This window comes from Eriocheir sinensis, unplaced genomic scaffold (assembly GCF_024679095.1).
Source record: "Eriocheir sinensis breed Jianghai 21 unplaced genomic scaffold, ASM2467909v1 Scaffold541, whole genome shotgun sequence".
Classification (NCBI taxonomy): Eukaryota; Metazoa; Arthropoda; class Malacostraca; order Decapoda; family Varunidae; genus Eriocheir; species Eriocheir sinensis.
The window spans coordinates 287,283-306,425 of record NW_026111878.1 but is presented as its reverse complement, the minus strand read 5'-3'; the positions used below and the strand labels follow the sequence as shown (position 1 = coordinate 306,425).

The window sequence follows — 19,143 nt, the reverse complement described above, 5'->3', positions numbered from 1 at the left end:
TGCTTAGTCTATTCCAGAGAGAGAGAGAGAGGCGGGCCACACCTGTCATGGAGGTGGGCGGAGCTTGAGAGCCAGCCGGCAAATCAGCGAGGAGTGCGGCGCGGGGCTGAAAAACTGTACCTACCTTCGTAAATATATAAATAATGTATAAAGGAATTGTACTGTACTGTAGTCATGCCCTGCCTGTGGTTCTCCGTCTCTTCCCTGCTGCAGGATAATGTCTGAGGGCGGCAGTCGGGCGACGTGGCAATGAGGGTGATCGCGAACGTCCACAGGCCGGGGTCACGCCGGAGGAGATGGCGGCCGGCTACGACGAGTGGTCCGAGAACTACGAGGAGATGGTGAGAGAGAGAGAGAGAGAGAGAGAGAGAGAGAGAGAGAGAGAGAGAGAGAGAGAGAGATGCCTTCGGTACCAAGTGCCTACACAGAATCATGGGGTATCGCTGGAATGATTTTGCGTTAAACCGGCGACTACTCCGTGAGGTCCGGGAGTGAAGTGATGCGGCCCCTGGGGTACGCACCTGTAATCACCCACTTCCCCGTCCCCTTAGATGATCTGGAAAGGCGAGTACCGTGGCCCCGCCATCACGCTGGAGGAGGCGCTGCGTTGGGTACCCCCGGAGCGGCGAGCCAAGGCCAGGGTGCTGGACGTGGCCGCCGGGACGGGCTGCGTGGGCCGCGAACTCCACCGGGAAGGCTTCAGGTGGGTGCCGCAGGGCCGCAGACAGGGGAATGTCCGGTCACCATACTTAAATATCCTCCAGTCCACTGCCTCCTGCCTGCCAGTGCTTCAGCCTCAACACGAGTCCAGCGCCAAGAGATGAAGATGATGTGTTGGAAATTACAGCAGCTTGTGTAGAGGCAGGGCCGCTGGGTGGGAACTGGGAGCGGGCAGGAGCGGCATTACTATAGTCCATCGACTCTAACTTAAAATTGAGCCCTGAAGCTTGGTCCGGGGAAACCCCCATTGTTTACAGATCTAGCGATGACCTGCGCATGACGTTCTGTCTCACTGTTAGTCTGTACGTTATCTATTTATGGAATTTACATACATTCATAATACGACTGCGTGCTGTTATGAATGGCTTGGGATTAGAGGGAAAGACAACGACTCAGTAAACCTTACATATCACTTGGCAACGTGGCTCATGCAACGTTGCCGCCTGACGGACCGTGGCAACAGGCGCCAGGCCGCACCATTCAACGTTACGCCACAATGGACAAATGAAGTAGATATCACTCTCGCGCCCTGCGCAGCCATGCAGAGAGAGAGAGAGAGAGAGAGAGAGAGAGAGAGAGAGGTAGCCACCCTCTCTGAGGAGAGTAATGGAGTGATGTGGCACCAGCGCGGTCTCGTGGGGAATCCTTGTGTCGCGCCCAAGGGCTCAAGTTAAAATCGATAGACTATACTATGTTAGGAATTTGGCCAGTTAACCGGGGGACTAGACAAATGAACTATTTCCCTTATGGAACTAGTCTCGGGCCGAGAGTTCAAGCCAACTATGAGTATCGTCTGAGCTCAAATAAGCCTTGGATGGTACTTAAATACTTCGGTCATCGGCTCCCAAACCGAGACAGAATTAACTTATTCACTGCCTGAAGACTAACCATATTTACCATGAAAGGAATAATAATAGTGAAGTGTTTCCTTTCATGAAATAATAACTAATTGTTCTTGCTGAATTAAAATTAAAGAGCAAGGATAATTTAACCGATGGAAACAGAGAGGAAAGCCACACCATCTGGCGAGAGAAATTAAAAATATCGCTTCAGAGCCATGTGGTTGGTTTTCTCTCACTCCACCACCGGCCTTCACAAAGTAAAGACCAAGGCACTGCAGCCCACCCATTAACTCGGACGCAGTGTGCCTTATATTACCTGACTGAGGGATACTACACCCGGCAACGAGACTTCAGAGACAACAATATCTTTTGAAACCCGCTTCTCAGCTAAGTGCCCCCAGCAGTTATTTGAGACAGATAGATTTTACTACACGGATCCGGTAGGATTATTATTTGTTCGGCTGTCTGGAGGTGCTTGTTGGATACCTTCACCACCTAATAGCTGGTAAGCACTTGTTTCTTTGGGATTGTCTGACGGGTGCGTTATTCACTTTGCGAGTGACCTAACTGTTGGGTAGGGTAAATTTACTGATTCCCAACAACTACTACTACTACTATAACTTCTACTACTGCTACTACTACAACTACTACATCCACTCCCACAGGCACATAGACGCTGTGGACCCGTCGGAGGGCATGATGAAGCAACGGGAGACTGGCATCTATACCAACGACTTCCTGGAGTTTTTCGGCAGCGGACACTCCACCGTGCCCAAAGGTATTAGTAGTTTTTTTTTTTTTTTACATCAAAGGACACGGCTCAAGGGCAACAAAAAGAGTACAAAAAAAAGCCTGCTACTCGCCGCTCCCACAAAAGATAAAAGTAAAGAGTAGCCAAAAGAGAGGTCAATTTCGAGAGGAGAGGTGTCTTGATACACTCTTCTTGAAATAAGTCAAGTCATAGACAGGGGGAAATACAGACGAAGGAAGGTTGTTCCAGAGTTTACCTCTTGCATAAGGGTTTTGGATAGTATAGGGATGAGCATGAGTAGAAAGTCGTGTGCAGCGGGGCCGAGGGAGGGAGGGAGGCATGCAGTTAGCAAGTTCAGAAGAGCAATCATCATGAAGATATCGATAGAAGATAGAAAAAGAGGCAACATAACGGCGGAATTTAATTAAGAGCTAAAAGGTTGTCAGTAAGAGGAGGAGAGCTGATGAGACGAGGAGCCTTAGACTCCACTCTGTCCAGGAGAGTTGTGTGAGTGGAATTATTGTTATTGTTGTTGTTTCATATGTAAAGATTAATATACGTATTTTTCTTTTACATCTCTCTCTCTCTCTCTCTCTCTCTCTCTCTCTCTCTCTCTCTCTCTCTCTCTCTCTCTCTCTCTCTCTCTCTCTCTCAGACACATACGACCTGGTGGTCACCTCGGGCGGTATGGGCGAAGGTCACATCCCACTCAGTGGCCTCGACGACGTTGTGCGCGTCGCAAAGGACGGTGAGTGAGTAAGTGAGCCTGCGTGCCTGCGTGCGTGCGTGCGTGCGTGAGTGAGTGTGAGTGTGAAAGTGTTTTTACAAAAAAGGAGACAGCTCAATGGCACAAAAAAAAAACAATAATATAAAAAAAAGCCCGCTACTCGCTGCTCCTGAGAAAAAGAAAATCAAAAGAGGTGGCCGAAAGAGAGGTCAATTTCGGGAGGAGAGGTGTCCTGATATTTTCCTCTTGAATGAGTTCAAGTCGTAGGCAGGAGGAAATACAGATGAAGGAAGATTGTTCCAGAGTTTACCAGCGTGAGGGATGAAAGAGTGAAGATGCTGGTTAAATCTTGCACAAGGGGTTTGGACAGTATAGGGATGAGCATAAGTAGAAAGTCGTGTGCAGCAGGGCCGCGGGAAGGAAGGAGGCATTCAGTTAGCAAGTTCAGAAGAGCAGTCAGCGTGAAAATAGCGATAGAAGATAAAAAGAGAGGCAACATCGCGACGGAATTTAAGAGGTAGAAAACTATCAGTTGGAAGGAGAGCTGATGAGACGAAGAGCCTTAGACTTCACGCTGTCCAGAAAAGCTGTGTGAGTGGAGCACCCTCCCCCCCACACGTGAGATGCATACTCCATACGAGGGCGGACAAGGCCCCTGTATATGGATAGCAACTGTGCTGAGGAGAAGAACTGGAGGAGACGATACGGAACGCCCAACCTCAAGGAAGCTGATTTAGCGAGAGTGGAAATATGAAGTTTCCAGTTGAGATTTTGAGTTAAGAATAGACCGAGGATATTTAGTGTTGAAGAAGGTGACAGCTGAGTGTTGTTGAAGAATAGCGGATAGGTGTTTGGAAGATTGTGTCGAGTTGATAGGTGGGGAAATTGAGTTTTTGAGGCATTGAAGGACACAAGGTTTCTTCTACCCCAATCGGAAATGATTGCAAGGTGTGAGGTTAAGCGTTCTGCAGCCTCCAGTCTGGAGGCGTGTACTTCCTGTTGGGATGGGCTTCTATTGAAAGAAGTTGAATAATGCAGAGTGGAGTCGTCGGCGTATGAGTGGACAGGACAGTTTGTTATTGAAAGAAGATCATTGATGAATAACAAGAGAGTGGCTGATAGGACAGAGCCCTGTGGAACCCAACTGTTGATAGGTTTAGGGGAAGAACAGTGACCGTCTACCACCGCAGAGATACAACGGCCGGAAAGGAAACTGGAGATAAAGGAACAGAGAGAGGGATAGAATCTGAAAGAGGGCAGTTTAGAAAGCAAAAACTTGTGCCAGACTCTATCGAAGGCTTTCGATATGTCTAGCACAACTGAGAAAGTTTCACCGAAATGGCTTAAAGAGGATGACCAAGAGTCAGTTAAGAGAGCAAGAAGATCGCCAGTAGAACGTCCATTGCGGAACCCATACTGGCGATCAGATAGAAGGTTGGAAGTGGAAAGGTGCTTTTGAATCTTCCGGTTAAGGATTGATTCAAAACCTTTAGATATACATGAAAGTAAAGCTATAGGGCGGTAGTTTGAGGCATTGGAACGGTCACCCTTCTTAGGCACAGGCTGTACAAAGGCATACTTCCAGCAGGAAGGATAGGTAGATATTGATAGGCAGAGACGAAAGAGTTTGACCAGGCAGGGTGTCAGCACGGAAGCATAGTTTTTAAGGACAATAAGAGACTCCATCAGGTCCATAAGCCTTCTGAGAGTTGAGGCCAGAGAGGGCATAGAAAACATCATTTGGAAGAATCTTAATAACGGGCATAAAGGAGTCAGAGGGGGGTGAGTAGGAGGAATATGCCCAGAATCGTCCAGGGTGGAGTTCTTACAGAAAGTTTGAGCCTTAGAGACAGATGAGACGGCAGTGCTGCCGTCAGGGTTAAGGAAAGGAGGGAAAGAGTAAGAAGTGAAATTGGAGGAGACATTTTTGGCTCAATGCCAGAAGTCACGAGAAGAATTAGAAGAAGCAAGGTGTTGACATTTTCTATTGATTAAAGCAGTTTTCGAAAGTCAGATAATAGAATAAATTTAAAAGCCATAGTTAGCGGGAGTTCGAAGGCTCTGGAACTTTTTGTGAGCTGCCTCTCTATCTTTAATAGCACGAGAAGAAGCACGATTAAACCAAGGATTTTTAGTATGAGGAGTAAAAAAAGAACGTGGAATGTATGCCTCCATTCCAGAGACAATCACCTCTGAGATGCGCTGGGCACACACAGAGGGGTCTCTCTCCTGGAGGCAGTAATCATTCCACAGGAAATCGGAAAAGTACATCCTCAGGTTGTAACGGTGTAACGCTTGGTTGCGGGGACTTGCGGGCGTGAAGGGAAACTCTTGCTGTCTTAGAAGAAATATATTCTTACCCTAAGATACAGCGTAGCGTGGGTGAGAGAGACGAGACGCTAGGTGTGTGTCGTGCGAGCTCTCTCGAAGGAGTGACGATTTACAGAGTGGAAAATAATGAAGTTACAATTGGTCACGTATGTCAAGGTGACCTCTAAGCTTGATGAAATGCTTTGTATACAAACTGAGATGGTAAACACTGACAGCTAACATTCCTACAAGGTGGCGTGATCTATCTGTCGTGTTCTTTTTTCCATTGATATACTGCAATTACTATAACAAGGTCATCCCACCGAGCTGAAGCAAAATGCCAGAAGCATCGCCTCTTCGGTGGGTCCAGAGGATGTACAGGAGCGATAGGACAGGAAACAGAAATAAGGTTATGGTCGGAGGAACCCAACGGAGAGAACAGTTTGACAGAGTAAGCAAAAGGATTAGAGGTAAGGAAGAGGTCTAGAATGTTGGGCCTGTCTCCAAAACGGTCGGGAATACGTGTAGGGTGCTGAACCAACTGCTCTAGGTCGTTGAGGAGAGCAAAGTTGGAGGCTTGTTCACCAGGCTGGTCTGTGAAAGAGGATGAGAGCCAAAGCTGGTGGTGAACATTCAAATCTCCCATGATGGAGATTTCAGCGAAGGGAGAGTGGGTCAAGATGTGCTCCACTTTAGAATTCAAATAGTCAAAGAATTTTACATAGTTAGTAGAGTTAGGTGAGAGATAAACAGCACAGATGTATTTAGTAATAGAATGACAATGAAGTCTTAGCCAGATGGTGGAAAATTCAGAAGAGTCAAGGTCGTGGGCACGAGAGCAAGTGATGTCGTTGCGCACGTAGGCGCAACATCCAGCTTAGGATTAAAATTTAGGATAGAGATAGTAGGAGGGAACAGAGTAGAAGTTTCTGTCAGTAGCCTCAGTAACCTGTGTTTCGGTGAGGAAGAGAAAATAAGGTTTAGAGGAGGAGAGATGGTGTTCCACAGTATGAAAATTAGAACGAAGACCACGAATGTTGCAGAAATTGATAAGGAGGAGGTTCAAGGAGTTATCAGGACACCTCTCAAGTCGGCAGCCAGAAGGGGAATTTATGGTCCCCCCCCAGGCGGGGACTCCGAGGCATTGTTATTTTTCGCCATTTTGAATTTTCAATTTTGTGAAAAGGTGTGTGTGTTGTGTGAATGTAGTGTGGTGTAGAAAGAGAGAGGAACTGTCTTTAGAGAGCATGCTGAACTGCTCTCTGGTGTTGATGAGACAAAAGGGAAACGGTTAGTGAGGACATGGTCTTTGGAGGGCTTCAGCACCCTCCTCGCTTCCCATATATCCTCACCGAGAGTAGGTCACGCCCGTTCGGTAGGGGTCTTCCTACCTACTCCTACTATAGGATCGCAAAACAGTTCATGGTAATCCCAGCAACTTTTACGAGAGGCTTTTCAAACAGGCGAACTTAGGCGCCGTTTAGGATGGGAAAGAGCCTACATAGAGACTTCAGATTTGCCTGGAGTAAACCTTGAGGCGGTCTTCCTAGGGTGGGCTAGACGACGCTCCCCTAGCGTATGCCCCATTGATTAATTTATTTCCTCCTCTCCGGTACTCCAGGAGGCTTCGTGATCATCGTGATGCGCCATGAGTACCTACAGACCGTGCCTTCCTACAAGGACAAGCTGGAGCCTTACATGGACCAGCTGGAGGCGGACGGGAAGTGGAAGAAGGTAGCACCGTTGCCAGATTATCGTACTCAGAGCATAGTATTTACTGTTTTTTGACACCGAACTATTGCCAAGAAACATCAGGAATTCACTATTTTAACGATAGATATAAATGAATCTAGTTATTGAGCCCCAGGAGACAGTTTTGGGGTCGGAAGTTGGTAAATATAAGAGGCTGAGTACAACTATCTGGCAACATTGGTACAAGAAAACATTTACTCTAATCGAGGTTTCTGTCTGGCGGGGCTGTTCACTGTATGGGCGCCTGTCACGACACTCTGGTATAAGGAGATTGGCAGGAGCTGGCCATGGGGAGAAGGTCACGTATTTGAAATGATGGTCATAATTCCTTCAGGTGGAGCGGCGCATCGTCCCAAACTATTTCTGTGACAAGGAGGGTCTCGTCTTCGTCTTCCGCATCACTAAGCCTGAGTGAGGAGGAAGAGGAGGGAAGGGAAAGGAGAGAGATGAAGAGGAGGAGTTATAGTGGTGCTGTGCCAAGGCCGTCTCTGTGTAACAGCCTTGGCTTTCGTCGCGGCACCCGAGACTGAGGTGTGAATTATCGTGGTATCATGGCGTATACGATGTTATATGATAGTCTACGCATAGGGCACATTTGTCAGTATTAATCATATTATTGAAATTGTCGTAAAAATCTGTTTTAGTTTATAAGACTGAGGCTGCAGAATCCTTAACCTCAGACCTTGCTATCATCTCCGATTGGGATAAAAGGAAACTTTGGGTTTTTGTGTCCTTCAATGCCTCAAAAACCCAATTTATCCACCTTTCAACTCGACACAATCTTCCAAACACCTATCCCTTATTCTTCAACTACACTCAGCTGTCACCTTATAATTCTTCAGAACTAAATATCCTCGGTCTGTCCTTAACTCAAAATCTTAACTGGAAACGTCATACTCTTCTTTCACTAAATCAGCTTCCTCGAGGTTGGGCGTTCTGTATCGTGTCCTCCAGTTCTTCTCCCCCGCACAGTTGCTCTACATATACAGGGGCCTTGTCCGCCCTCGTATGGAGTATCCATCGCACGTATGTGGGCGGCTCTACTCACACAGCTCTTCTCTACCTTTCGGCCACTCCTCTGTTGTAAAAAAAATAACAAGGTCGCTAATTATGTAACTGTATGTGTGTGTGCATGTGTAATGGCAAGTTGCCAGAGCACGATAACGAAGACCTCAGACTCATGTGCTGCGACTATAGTATACGTTTAGGAATGCTTGGTCTGGGTCTTGGGGTCTTGATGATGTACAGACATGTATATATATATATATATATAATAAACGGGTGCCTACTTCCCCTCAGAATCATGTTAATCTTTGTTTGTTTCTCAAGTTAATTTAAGTGATTACTCTTCCTAATTTTAAATGCGTCTGCTGTTCCTAATTTATAATGCTTCTGCTGTTCCTAATTTTAAATGTGTCTGCTGTTCCTAATTTTAAATGTGTCTGCTGTTCCTAATTTTAAATGTGTCTGCTGTTCCTAATGTATAATGCGTCTGCTGTTCCTAATTTATAACGTGTCTGCTGTTCCTAATTTTAAATGTGTCTGCTGTTCCTAATTTTAAATGTGTCTGCTGTTCCTAATTTATAATGTGTCTGCTGTTCCTAATTTTAAATGTGTCTGCTGTTCCTAATTTATAATGTGTCTGCTGTTCCTAATTTTAAATGTGTCTGCTGTTCCTAATTTATAATGTGTCTGCTGTTCCTAATTTATAATGTGTCTGCTGTTCCTAATATATAATGTATCTGCTGTTCCTAATATATAATGTATCTGCTGTTCCTAATGTATAATGCGTCTGCTGTTCCTAATTTATAACGTGTCTGCTGTTCCTAATTTATAATGTGTCTGCTGTTCCTAATTTATAATGTGTCTGCTGTTCCTAATTTATAATGTGTCTGCTGTTCCTAATGTATAATGTGTCTGCTGTTCCTAATTTATAATGTGTCTGCTGTTCCTAATTTATAATGTGTCTGCTGTTCCTAATTTATAATGTGTCTGCTGTTCCTAATTTATAATGTGTCTGCTGTTCCTAATTTATAATGTGTCTGCTGTTCCTAATTTATAATGTGTCTGCTGTTCCTAATGTATAATGTGTCTGCTGTTCCTAATTTATAATGTGTCTGCTGTTCCTAATTTATAATGTGTCTGCTGTTCCTAATACTCACCTCAAAACAAAACAACGTGACTGAGAAAGATTAAGGGAGGAGAGGGAGAGAATGTAAGGGAGGAGGGAGGTGGGAACTGGGAAGGGAGGAGAGGAGGAAAAGGAAGGAGAGGGAGATAAAGAGTAAGGGAGGAGAGAAGATGAAAGAGAAGGGAGGGGAGAGGGAGAGAAAGGAGGGGATGGAGTGAAAGGGAGGAGAGAGAGAATGAGGGAGGAAAGGAGGGGATGGAGGGAGGTAAGGAGTAAGGGAGGTGATAAGAGGGAGAGAGGGGTGTAAGTAAAGGAAGGTGAGGGAGAGAAAAAAATAATGGAGGAAAGGAGGGGATGGAGGGAAAGGAAGGAGGTGAGGGAAATGAGTAAGGCGAGGTTCCCACTATTCTGTTTTGACGGATCCGTCGACGTTAATAATGACCTCAAAATGACGTCAGCGAAATAGCGGCCGCTCTGCACGGATGATCCACTCCGTCGGTCCATCGCTCATCATTTGTTGACAAACATATAGACAGCATTAACCACAATGACTTCTTGTATATGTTTCTATTTCATATTTTCATGATATCTAGAATACATAATTTTCATTCTGTGGAGCACCATCTCTCCTCCTCTAAACCTCACCTTCTCTTCCTCACCGAAACACAGGTCTCTGAGGCTACTGACAGCAATCTCTACTCTGTTCCCTCCTACTATCTCTATCCTAAATATCAATCCAAAGCTGGATGTTGCGTCTACGTGCGCAAAGACATAACTTGCTTTCGTGCCCACGACCTTGGCTCTTCTGAATTTTCCACCATCTGGCTAAGACTTCATTGTCATACTATTACTAAATACATATGTGCTGTTTATCTCTCACCCAACTCTCCTAACTATGTAAAATTCTTTGACTACTTGAACTCTAAAGTGGAGCACATCTTGACCTACTCTCCCTTCACTGAAATCTCCATCTTGGGAGATTTCAATGTTCACCACCAGCTTTGGCTTTCATCCTCTTTCACTGACCAGCCTGGTGGATAAGTCTACAACTTTGCTCTCCTCAACGACCTAGAGCAGTTGGTTCAGCACCCTACACGTATTCCCTACCGTCTTGGAGACACGCCCAACATACTAGACCTCTTCCTTACCTCTAACCCGTCTGCTTACTCTGTCAAACTGTTCTCTTCGTTGGCCTCCTCCGATCACGACCTTATTTCTGTATCTTGTCATATCGCTCCTGTTCTTCCTCTGGACCCACCAAAGAGGCGATGCTTCTGGCATTTTGCCTCAGCTCGGTGGGACGTCCTGAGGAAGTACTTTTCCGATTTCCCGTTGAATGATTACTGCTTCCAGGAGAGAGACCCCTCTGTGTGTGCCCAGTGCATCACAGAGGTGATTGTCTCTGGAATTGAGGCAAACATCCTACGTTCTTTCTCTACTCCTCATGCTAAAAAGTCTTGGTTTAGCCAGGCTTGTTCTCGTGCTATTAAAGATAGACAGGCAGCTCACAAAAGGTTCCAGAGCCATTGCACTCCTACTAATCACAAACTTTACATTTCAGCCCGGAATCGTGCCAAATCTATTCTCCAACTTACCAAAACCTCTTTCATCAACAAAAAATGTCAACACCTTGCTTTATCTAATTCTTTCCGTGACTTCTGTCACCTAGCCAAAAATATCTACACCAATTTCACTTTATACTCTTTCCCTCCTCTCCTTAACCTTGACGGAAACACTTCCGTCTCATCTATCTCTAAGGCAGCTCACAAAAGGTTCCAGAACCTTCGAACTCCCACTAACTTTGATCTATACATTTCAGCCCGGAATCATGCCAAATCTATTCTCCGACTTACAAAAACTTCTTTCATAAATAGAAAATGTCAACACCTTGCTTCTTCTAATTCTTCCCGTGACTTCTGGCATCTATCCAAAAATATCTCCTCCAATTTCACTTCTTCCTCTTTCCCTCCTCTCCTTAACCCTGATGGCAGCACTGCCGTCTCATCTGTCTCTAAGGCTGAACTTTTAGCTCAAACTTTCTGTAACAACTCCACCCTGGACGATTCTGGGCATATTCCTTCTACCCATTCCCCCCTCTGACTCCTTTATGCCTGTTATTATGTTTCTTCATAATGATGTTTTATGTGCCCTCTCTAGCCTCAACTCTCAGAAGGCTTATGGACTTGATGGAGTGCCTCCTATTGTCCATAAAAACTGTGCTTCCGTGCTGACAAACTCTTTCGTCTCTGCCTATCAACATTTTGTACAGCCTGTGCCTAAGAAGGCAGACCGGTCCAATCCCTAAAACTACCGTCCTATAGCTTTACTTTCCTGTCAATCTAAAGCTTTTGAATCAATCCTTAACTGGAATATTCAAAAACACCTTTACACTTCTAACCTTCTATCATTCTGATCTCCAGTATGGGTTCTGCAAGGGGCGTTCTACTGCCGATCTTCTTGCTCTATTAACTGACTCTTGGTCATCCTCTCTTAGCCGTTTCGTTGAAACTTTCTCAGTTGCGCTAGACATATCGAAAGCCTTCGATAGAGTCTGGCACAGGTCTTTGCTTTCTAATCTGCCCTCTTTCGGATTCTATCCTTCTCTCTGTTCCTTTATATCCAGTTTCCTTTCCGGCCGTTCTATCTCTGCTGTGGTAGACGGTCACTGTTCTTCCCCTAAACCTATCAACAGTGGTGTTCCACAGTGCTCTGTCCTATCACCCACTCTCTTCTTGTTATTCATTAATGATCTTCTTTCCACAACAAACTGTCCTGTCCACTCATACGCCGACGACTCCACTTTGCATTATTCAACTTCTTTCAATAGAAGGCCAACCCAACAGGAAGTACACGACTCCAGACTGGAGGCTGCAGAACGCTTAACCTCAGACTTTGCTATCATTTCCGATTTGGGTAGAAGGAACCTTGTGCCCTTCAATACCTCAAAAACTCAATTTATCCACCTATCAGCTCGTAACAATCTTCCAAACACCTATCCCCTATTCATCGACAACACTCAGCTGTCACCTTCTTCAACACTAGATATCCTCGGTCTATCCTTAACTCAAAATCTCAACTGGAAACTTCATATCTTCTCTCTCGCTAAATCAGCTTCCTCGAGGTTGGGCGTTCTGTATCGTCTCCGACAGTTCTTCTCCCCCGCACAGTTGCTATCCATATAAAGGGGCCTTGTCCGCCCTCGTAAGGAGTATGCATCTCACGTGTGGGGGGGCTCCATTCACACAGTTCTTCTGGACAGAGTGGAGTCTAAAGCTCTTCGTCTCATCAGCTCTCCTCCTCCTACTGATAGTCTTCTACCTCTTAAAGTTGCCTCTCTATCTATCTTCTATCGCTATTTTCACGTTGACTGCTCTTCTGAACTTGCTAACTGCATGCCTCCCCCCCCTTCCACGGCCCCGCTGCACACGACTTTCTACTCATGCTCATCCCTATACTATTCAAACCCCTTATGCAAGAGTTAACCAACATCTTCACTGTTTCATCCCTCGCGCTGGTAGACTCTGGAACAGCCTTCCTTCATCTGTATTTCCTCCTGCCTACGACTTGAACTCTTTCAAGAGGAGGGTATCAGGACACCACTCCTCCCGAAATTTCGGCCACTTCTTTCGATTCTTTTTTTAGGAGCAGCGAGTAGCGGGCTTTTTTTTTTTATTATTGTTTCTTGTATTTGTGCCCTTGAGCTGTCTCCTTTGTTGAAAAAAAAAAAGTGTTTTACGTTGTTCTGTAGGATGTTTTGTACCAATATACAGGCGGAGAATCCAATTGGCTGTTGTGAACCATATGGAGTGGTTTAGGTTTCCAGAATTTCTCCTTGACAGTGTGTCAGGAACAGTCCCGTTAGAGATTGCTTTTCCCAATTGGTCCTGCGAAGCCATATGGCCCACTTGTTTTACCATCAAGTTTTTCAAATAGGTGACGTAGTGACAGCTCATTGCCATGGAGCTGATAAATGAACCAATGAACTGGGTGAGCAAGGCTTTTCTCGACTTGACAAATCACCCCAGATTTATTCCCGGTATTTACAGCTGTACCATCACATCCAATCGCCAGTACGTTTTCCGTGGAAATTCTTTTTCTATTAGCAAACTGTTTTAGCTCAGTGGCAATACTCTTTGCAGAACCAGTGGCAGGTGAATACTGGCCTAGATATTCTGAACCTGGTTCAGCCACTATAGCAATTTGCTCTTCAATTACCTTTCTCCTATAGTCACTATTTCCAATCTTCTCAGTAGTAAGAGTTTTATCTTTCCTTCCATCAAAGTAGATGCCTGCAACTTATACTTTCCCATGTGCATCCTTTGTCAAATTTTGTCCGTTTGATTGCCTCGATCTCCGTACTTTGTTCCTATCTATGACTTTGGAAGGATCCTCTTTTGTAATAACCCCTAAATCTTCAAGGATTGCACTAGATAGTAATGCAGCACCACGATCAGACAGTCCAACCCAGTCACAAACCTCATGGAAAGAAGAGAACAGACGTTTTTGTTCTCTATTTTTTTTCTTTTTCATTTCTTCATTGTTGTCCCACAGCTCCACCTTCTTTTGGTTTTCTATGATGGAGCTGGTACTTGGAAGGGGTGTATTCATCTTCCGAGTCAGTCAAATTTGAGGACGAGGTATCACTTTGAACAAGACATCCTGATGCTTGTAACTGGCTGATGGTCTTGCAGCATATTGATTTCCTCTTTCTTCCCTTCTCCTAATGGCTTCAGTTGTTCGGTTGTCCACTCCTCCAATGAACATTTTACGTTCATTTATTTGGTCCTCTACAAATTCTTGTTCTATTTTGGGGACTTTCTTCTGTCGAGGACAGGCACAGTACTGGAATTCAGGGCACCTGCAAGCTGTTGCTTCAAATAATCTAGCAGCATCTCTGATGAACTCTTTAACTTTGTTATCATAACTTGGGCATTTTTTTTTTCGGTCTTTGAAAGGTTTCAGGAAGTTCCTGTATTTGTTGTGATAGGCTACTAATTTGTCAACAATGCATTTCTGACTGATTATGGGGATGTTTTCCTGGCTGTAAATGCTAACTATCTTTTCTGCAACACACTTAGATATCATGTGAACTGAAGGACTCTTTGATGATTCAAGCAGTTTATATTTATGCCACAGAACACATGATAGAACATCTTTGTATGTAGGAAGTTGGTTTTCTGGGAGATCATCCACTTGCTTAAAGATAGGACACATGTCTGCTTTGTCTAAACGAACACAGTGTCGTTTTTGTGTTTGACCTTGGCTGTTATGGGACATCTTGATTTGTGGTACGTCAGCAGAGGCCGAGGAGCAATACAACCATCCTCTACGTCTGCCAAAGAGAAAATGAGCTATCACCATACTTCAGGTGCCCCAGCAGCTTCTAAAAAGTGTTATATGCTCTTTTGAACTTGTTTACTGCATACCTCCCCCCTCCCGGCCCCGCTGCACACGAGTTTAATCAAGCTTATCCGTATACTGTCCAAATCCCTTATGCACGAGTTAACCAGCATCTCTACTCCTCCGCTCCTTACACTGGCAAACTCTGCAACAATCTTTCTTCATCTGTATTTCCTCCTGCTTATGAGTTGAACTCTTTCAAGCGGAGAGTATCGGGATGCCTCTCCGAAATTGACCTCTTGTTTGGCCACTCTTCTAACTCTTTTTATAAGGGCAGTGATCAGGGGGCTATATTTTATTCCCTTATGATTTTTTTTTTTTTGCCCTTGAACCCCCCCACAAACACACACACACACACAGGTATACAGAAACAACATAAACACGGGTAGGAAACTATTGATTAAGCCTAAAACCAGAGTGAGTTTTGTGATCTCCGGAAAACCTATTTTGTGGAACCCGGAATGACGATAGCTATTACAAGAGAGGGATCCTATAAAACATAGAGAAAAACGGCAGATATCCCAACTTCTAGTCTACAAAGTGTCTAGGCTGCACCAGCAAAATGAAGGAATAACACGTGGAACAGTCTAATGAAGCGATCGAGAACGGCGTCAGCAGCGCCACCTGGCCACAGGTAGAGGAAGATGCCGCCAGTCCCACACCTCATTCCTTCAATGCGCTTCGACAGAGACTGGAGGAACCTTCTCAGGGGAAGGAGGGGGGGAAGTAAGGAATGTGCACTAGTCATTCCGGGTTCCCAAAAATAGGTTTTTCAGAGATCAAAACCGTCATTTTGTGAACCCTTCATGACTAGTGCACGATAGCTAACTCCCACTTGGAGCTGGAGAAAAGGGAACTCTCTCGAAGTACCACGTACTTGAGTCTACATCTGGGTTCCGCCAAGTTGGTAAGTATAGAACCGACTGAGGTTGTTACCCTTTTTAAGTGTTACTTTTAAAGTGGTTGATGTTAAGTGTTAAGTGGCCGGTGTTACCGTGGCCAGCTTCACAAGTTGATTGTAGTAGGTGAGATAACACAATAGCCTTTAGTTAAGTGAGGTGTGTGGCCGAGCGGTAGCCGTTATAAGTTCACTTTAGTTTACTTTAGTTCTCTCTCTCACAGGGACATTAAAAGGTGTGATGAATTTTAACTATATTAACAGTTTTACACAATAGTTATGTGAGCGAGTCGCACGAAACGAGAGCCAGCCACACCACAGAGCGCGGACGGAGGATATCACCGTCCGCCACCCGCTGCCCACTGTCTTCTCTCCTAATCTCTGCGTCATCTCTACTCCTCCGTTCCTTAAACTGGCAAACTCTGGAACAATCTTTCTTCATCTGTATTTCCTCCTGCTTACGAGTTGAACTCTTTCAAGCGGAGAGTATCGGGACGCCTCTCCTTCCGAAATTGACCTCTTTTTTGGCCACTCTTCTAACTCTTTTTATAGGGGCAGTGATCAGGGAGCTATATTTTCTTCCATTATGATTTTTTGTTTTGTTTTGTTTTACCCTTGACCACCCCCCTCCCCACACACACATAAGCACACACAGGTATACAGAAATAACATAAACACGGGTAGGAAACTATTAAGCCTAAAACCAGAGTGACTTTTTGATCTCTGAAAAACCTATTTTGGGGAACCCGGAATGACGATAGCTATTATAAGAGAGAGATCCTCGCTCTCGCGATAAACCCTAGAGAAAAACGGCAGATATCCCAACTTCTAGTCTACAAAGTGTCTAGGCTGCACCAGCAAAATGAAGTAATAACACGTGGAACAGTCGAATGAAGCGATCGAGAACGGCGTCAGCAGCGCCACCTGTGCACAGGTAGAGGAAGGTGCCGCCAGTCCCACACCTCATTCCTTCAATGCGCTTCGACAGAGACTGGAGGAACATTCTGAGGGAAAGGAGGGGGGGAGTAAGGAATGTGCACTAGTCATTCCGGGTTCCCCAAAAAAGGGTGCACGATAGCTAACTCCCACTTGGAGCCGGAGAAAAGGGAGCTCAATCGAAGTACCACATACTTGAGTCTAGAAGTTGGTAAGTGTAGAGCCGACTGAGGTCGCCCGGACTTACCGTAGTGTCAAAGTTAAGTAATCCACTCCGTTACCCGAGAGAAATACCAGCAGAATACATCTCCAAGGTAGTCGTGAAACTTCATTTGACCCAAATAGTAATAACAAAAATAGGCACAACGATCTGTAGCGTAGCACAAAAAAAAAAAAAAAAAAACGCAAGGGAGAAAGAGGAACATATATACAAGGAGGGAAGAGGTAGGAGTGCACCTTTACCCTCCGTTTTTTTACCTTGCTGCCGAGGAGTAAAAAAAAAAAAGGTTAAATTTCTTCCTATTCCATCTCCCTCGACGGGGGAAGTCCTAACCCAACGCAGGGGGCGTCGTCCACAGACGGAGAGATAGCGGGTCACAAAACAAGAAGTAGTGCTCCACTGGAAGCTCTCCTTGACCCGGTCCAGGGAATGGGTCCTAAGGAAAGCCAGGGAGGCAGCTACCCCTCGGACATCGTGAGCGCGCTGGTCATGTCCCGGATCTCCATCCTCTATGACGGTCCTTAGGAGGCCTGCAATCCTCCTGATTGACAGAGGGAGGGCTGAAGCGGGATCACATAAAAGGTGATGTTGATCGTGCGCCGTAGAATTTGTTATGTAGTTCCTTAAGGCTGACACGGGGCAGAGTGGGTGAGACTCGCTTTGCAGGCACCAGACTGGTATGACCACTGGTTGGAGACGGTGGTCGAGGCGCTCATTCTTGGCTAGCGATTTTGGGGAGGAAGCTAAGGAGACTGCAGGTCCATCTGTCGTGAATGTAGTGTACCTGGGAAAACGCGTGAGAGTCCTGAGCTGCGAGGACCTGAACCCAGAGGCGAGGGCGACGAGGAACAGGGTGCGTATTAGGAAATCCATTTCTGAAGGTCTGTCCTGGTACCTAGTGGAAGATAGAGACGTTATAACCAAAACGGATGTCTCTTCTAAGGGGAGGATCATGGTGAAAGAGGCCACGTTTAAGGAGCTGAACTGAGCGGGGTCTAGGACAATTCCCCAGCCATATTTAAGAGGGTCAGCAAGGGCGGCAAGGTGAGTTGCAATTGTTTGTGGCGCCCTCTTTTTCGTGTGGGAAAGAACAGAAAGAAACTCCAAGACAGTGGCCTCGGTGATTCTGTCTACACGCCTTTCTTTCACAAAGGATCGGAAACCTCTCGAATTAGATTCATATTGCCTTACTGAGGAAGGACGAAAGGCAGACAACATGCCCTCTACAGCTCTCGAGGGATTGAGGCGTCCTAGGGAGACCCGGAGAAATTCCATGCGTGAAGCGCCAGCGTGGAAAAGAGCCTGCCATGGCGAATCCCCTCGAGAGTATAAGGTTCTAGCGGGAGAGGGGAGGGACACCGTTTGTGAAGTTCCGCGAACCAGGGTTGTGCCGGCCACCACGGCGCTGCCAATATTACCCTGCCTCTGAAGGACCTCAGACGATGCAGTACTTTCAGAAGGATGTTCGTACATGGAGGAGGGAACAGATAAATGAACTCCCACCTGTTCCATCGTTCGGTAAATGCGTCCGGACCGCTCTCCGTTGTCCGGACTCCTCTGGCGAGGAACTTGGGAAGCCTGACCGATGTCTTGGAGGCGAAGAGGTCGATCTGCGGTGTTCCCCACCTCCTGCATAGGTCGTCGAAATACTCTCCTCTGAGGGTCCATTCTACTGAGGAACCCTTGAAGCGGGAGAGGGCATCCACCCACTCGTTGTCCTCCCCTGGCAGGTGCATGGCCGACTGGGAAACGCGACGAGGCTCCGCCAGTTCAAATATCTGTTCCGAGAAGGACAGGAGGGTTTCTGAACGGGTGGTGCCCTGCCTGGCGAGGCAGTGGACAGTAGGGTGGATCGTTTTTATGAAGATCTTAAGTTTTTTTTTCAGAAAGTTAGCATGGGGAGTCTTATTTCTTTGAGAATTGTCCCCAAAAGCATTCCTATGACATTTCAAATATATTCTTCAACATTTGCAGGTGCCCCAAAGCATTCGTCTTTCGTTTTATGTCAAAATGTTGAATTTTCTTTACATTTTTTGCCTATCCCTATGCCTTTTTCTTCAGAAAGTGAGGATAAGGAGTGTTATCTCTGAGAATTGGCCTGAAAAGCACTCCTATGAAATTTCAAAAATATTGTTGAATATTTTCAGTTGGCCCAAACCATTAGTATTTTAATTTCATGCCAAAATGTTGAATTAACGTAATACTTTTTACCTATACGTTCCAAATTGTTTTATATACTGCATATGGGTAGAATACTTGTTTCAACATTGGTTCACAAACAATGCCTATGATATTTTAATGTTTGTCATTTTCTAGGGACGGTCCCATTATAGTTTGAGGGGAAATTGCACAAAGAAATAATTTATTTAGTTTTGTTATGTAATATTGTTTATAATATACAACAGCTTACCCACATTTCAAGTAATCATAAGAAATTAAAGTTTGTTGATGCTCTA

At 45.4% G+C, this 19,143-nt stretch overlaps 1 protein-coding gene across 1 annotated transcript; it reads left to right on the top strand.

Annotated features, from left to right (window-relative positions):
- The first annotated feature begins 577 nt into the window (after positions 1–577).
- LOC126993010 (uncharacterized) lies at positions 578–8,395 on the top strand. The gene is made up of 5 exons (XM_050851831.1): positions 578–703; positions 2,228–2,340; positions 2,969–3,061; positions 6,972–7,084; positions 7,437–8,395. The coding sequence occupies exons 2-5, from the start codon at positions 2,259–2,261 to the stop codon at positions 7,515–7,517; spliced, it is 369 nt and encodes a 122-aa protein (XP_050707788.1). The 5' UTR covers positions 578–703; positions 2,228–2,258; the 3' UTR covers positions 7,518–8,395.
- The last annotated feature ends 10,748 nt before the right edge of the window (positions 8,396–19,143 follow it).

What these genes read in the sequence shown, in the direction of transcription:
- LOC126993010 (XM_050851831.1), top strand. Translation starts at nt 2,259, where the DNA reads ATGATGAAGCAACGGGAGACTGGCATCTATACCAACGACTTCCTGGAG. An exon ending in ACACTCCACCGTGCCCAAAG is followed by an intron (nt 2,341 to 2,968) that starts GTATTAGTAGTT and finishes TCTCTCTCTCAG; the next exon opens with ACACATACGACCTGGTGGTC. An exon ending in TGTGCGCGTCGCAAAGGACG is followed by an intron (nt 3,062 to 6,971) that starts GTGAGTGAGTAA and finishes CCGGTACTCCAG; the next exon opens with GAGGCTTCGTGATCATCGTG.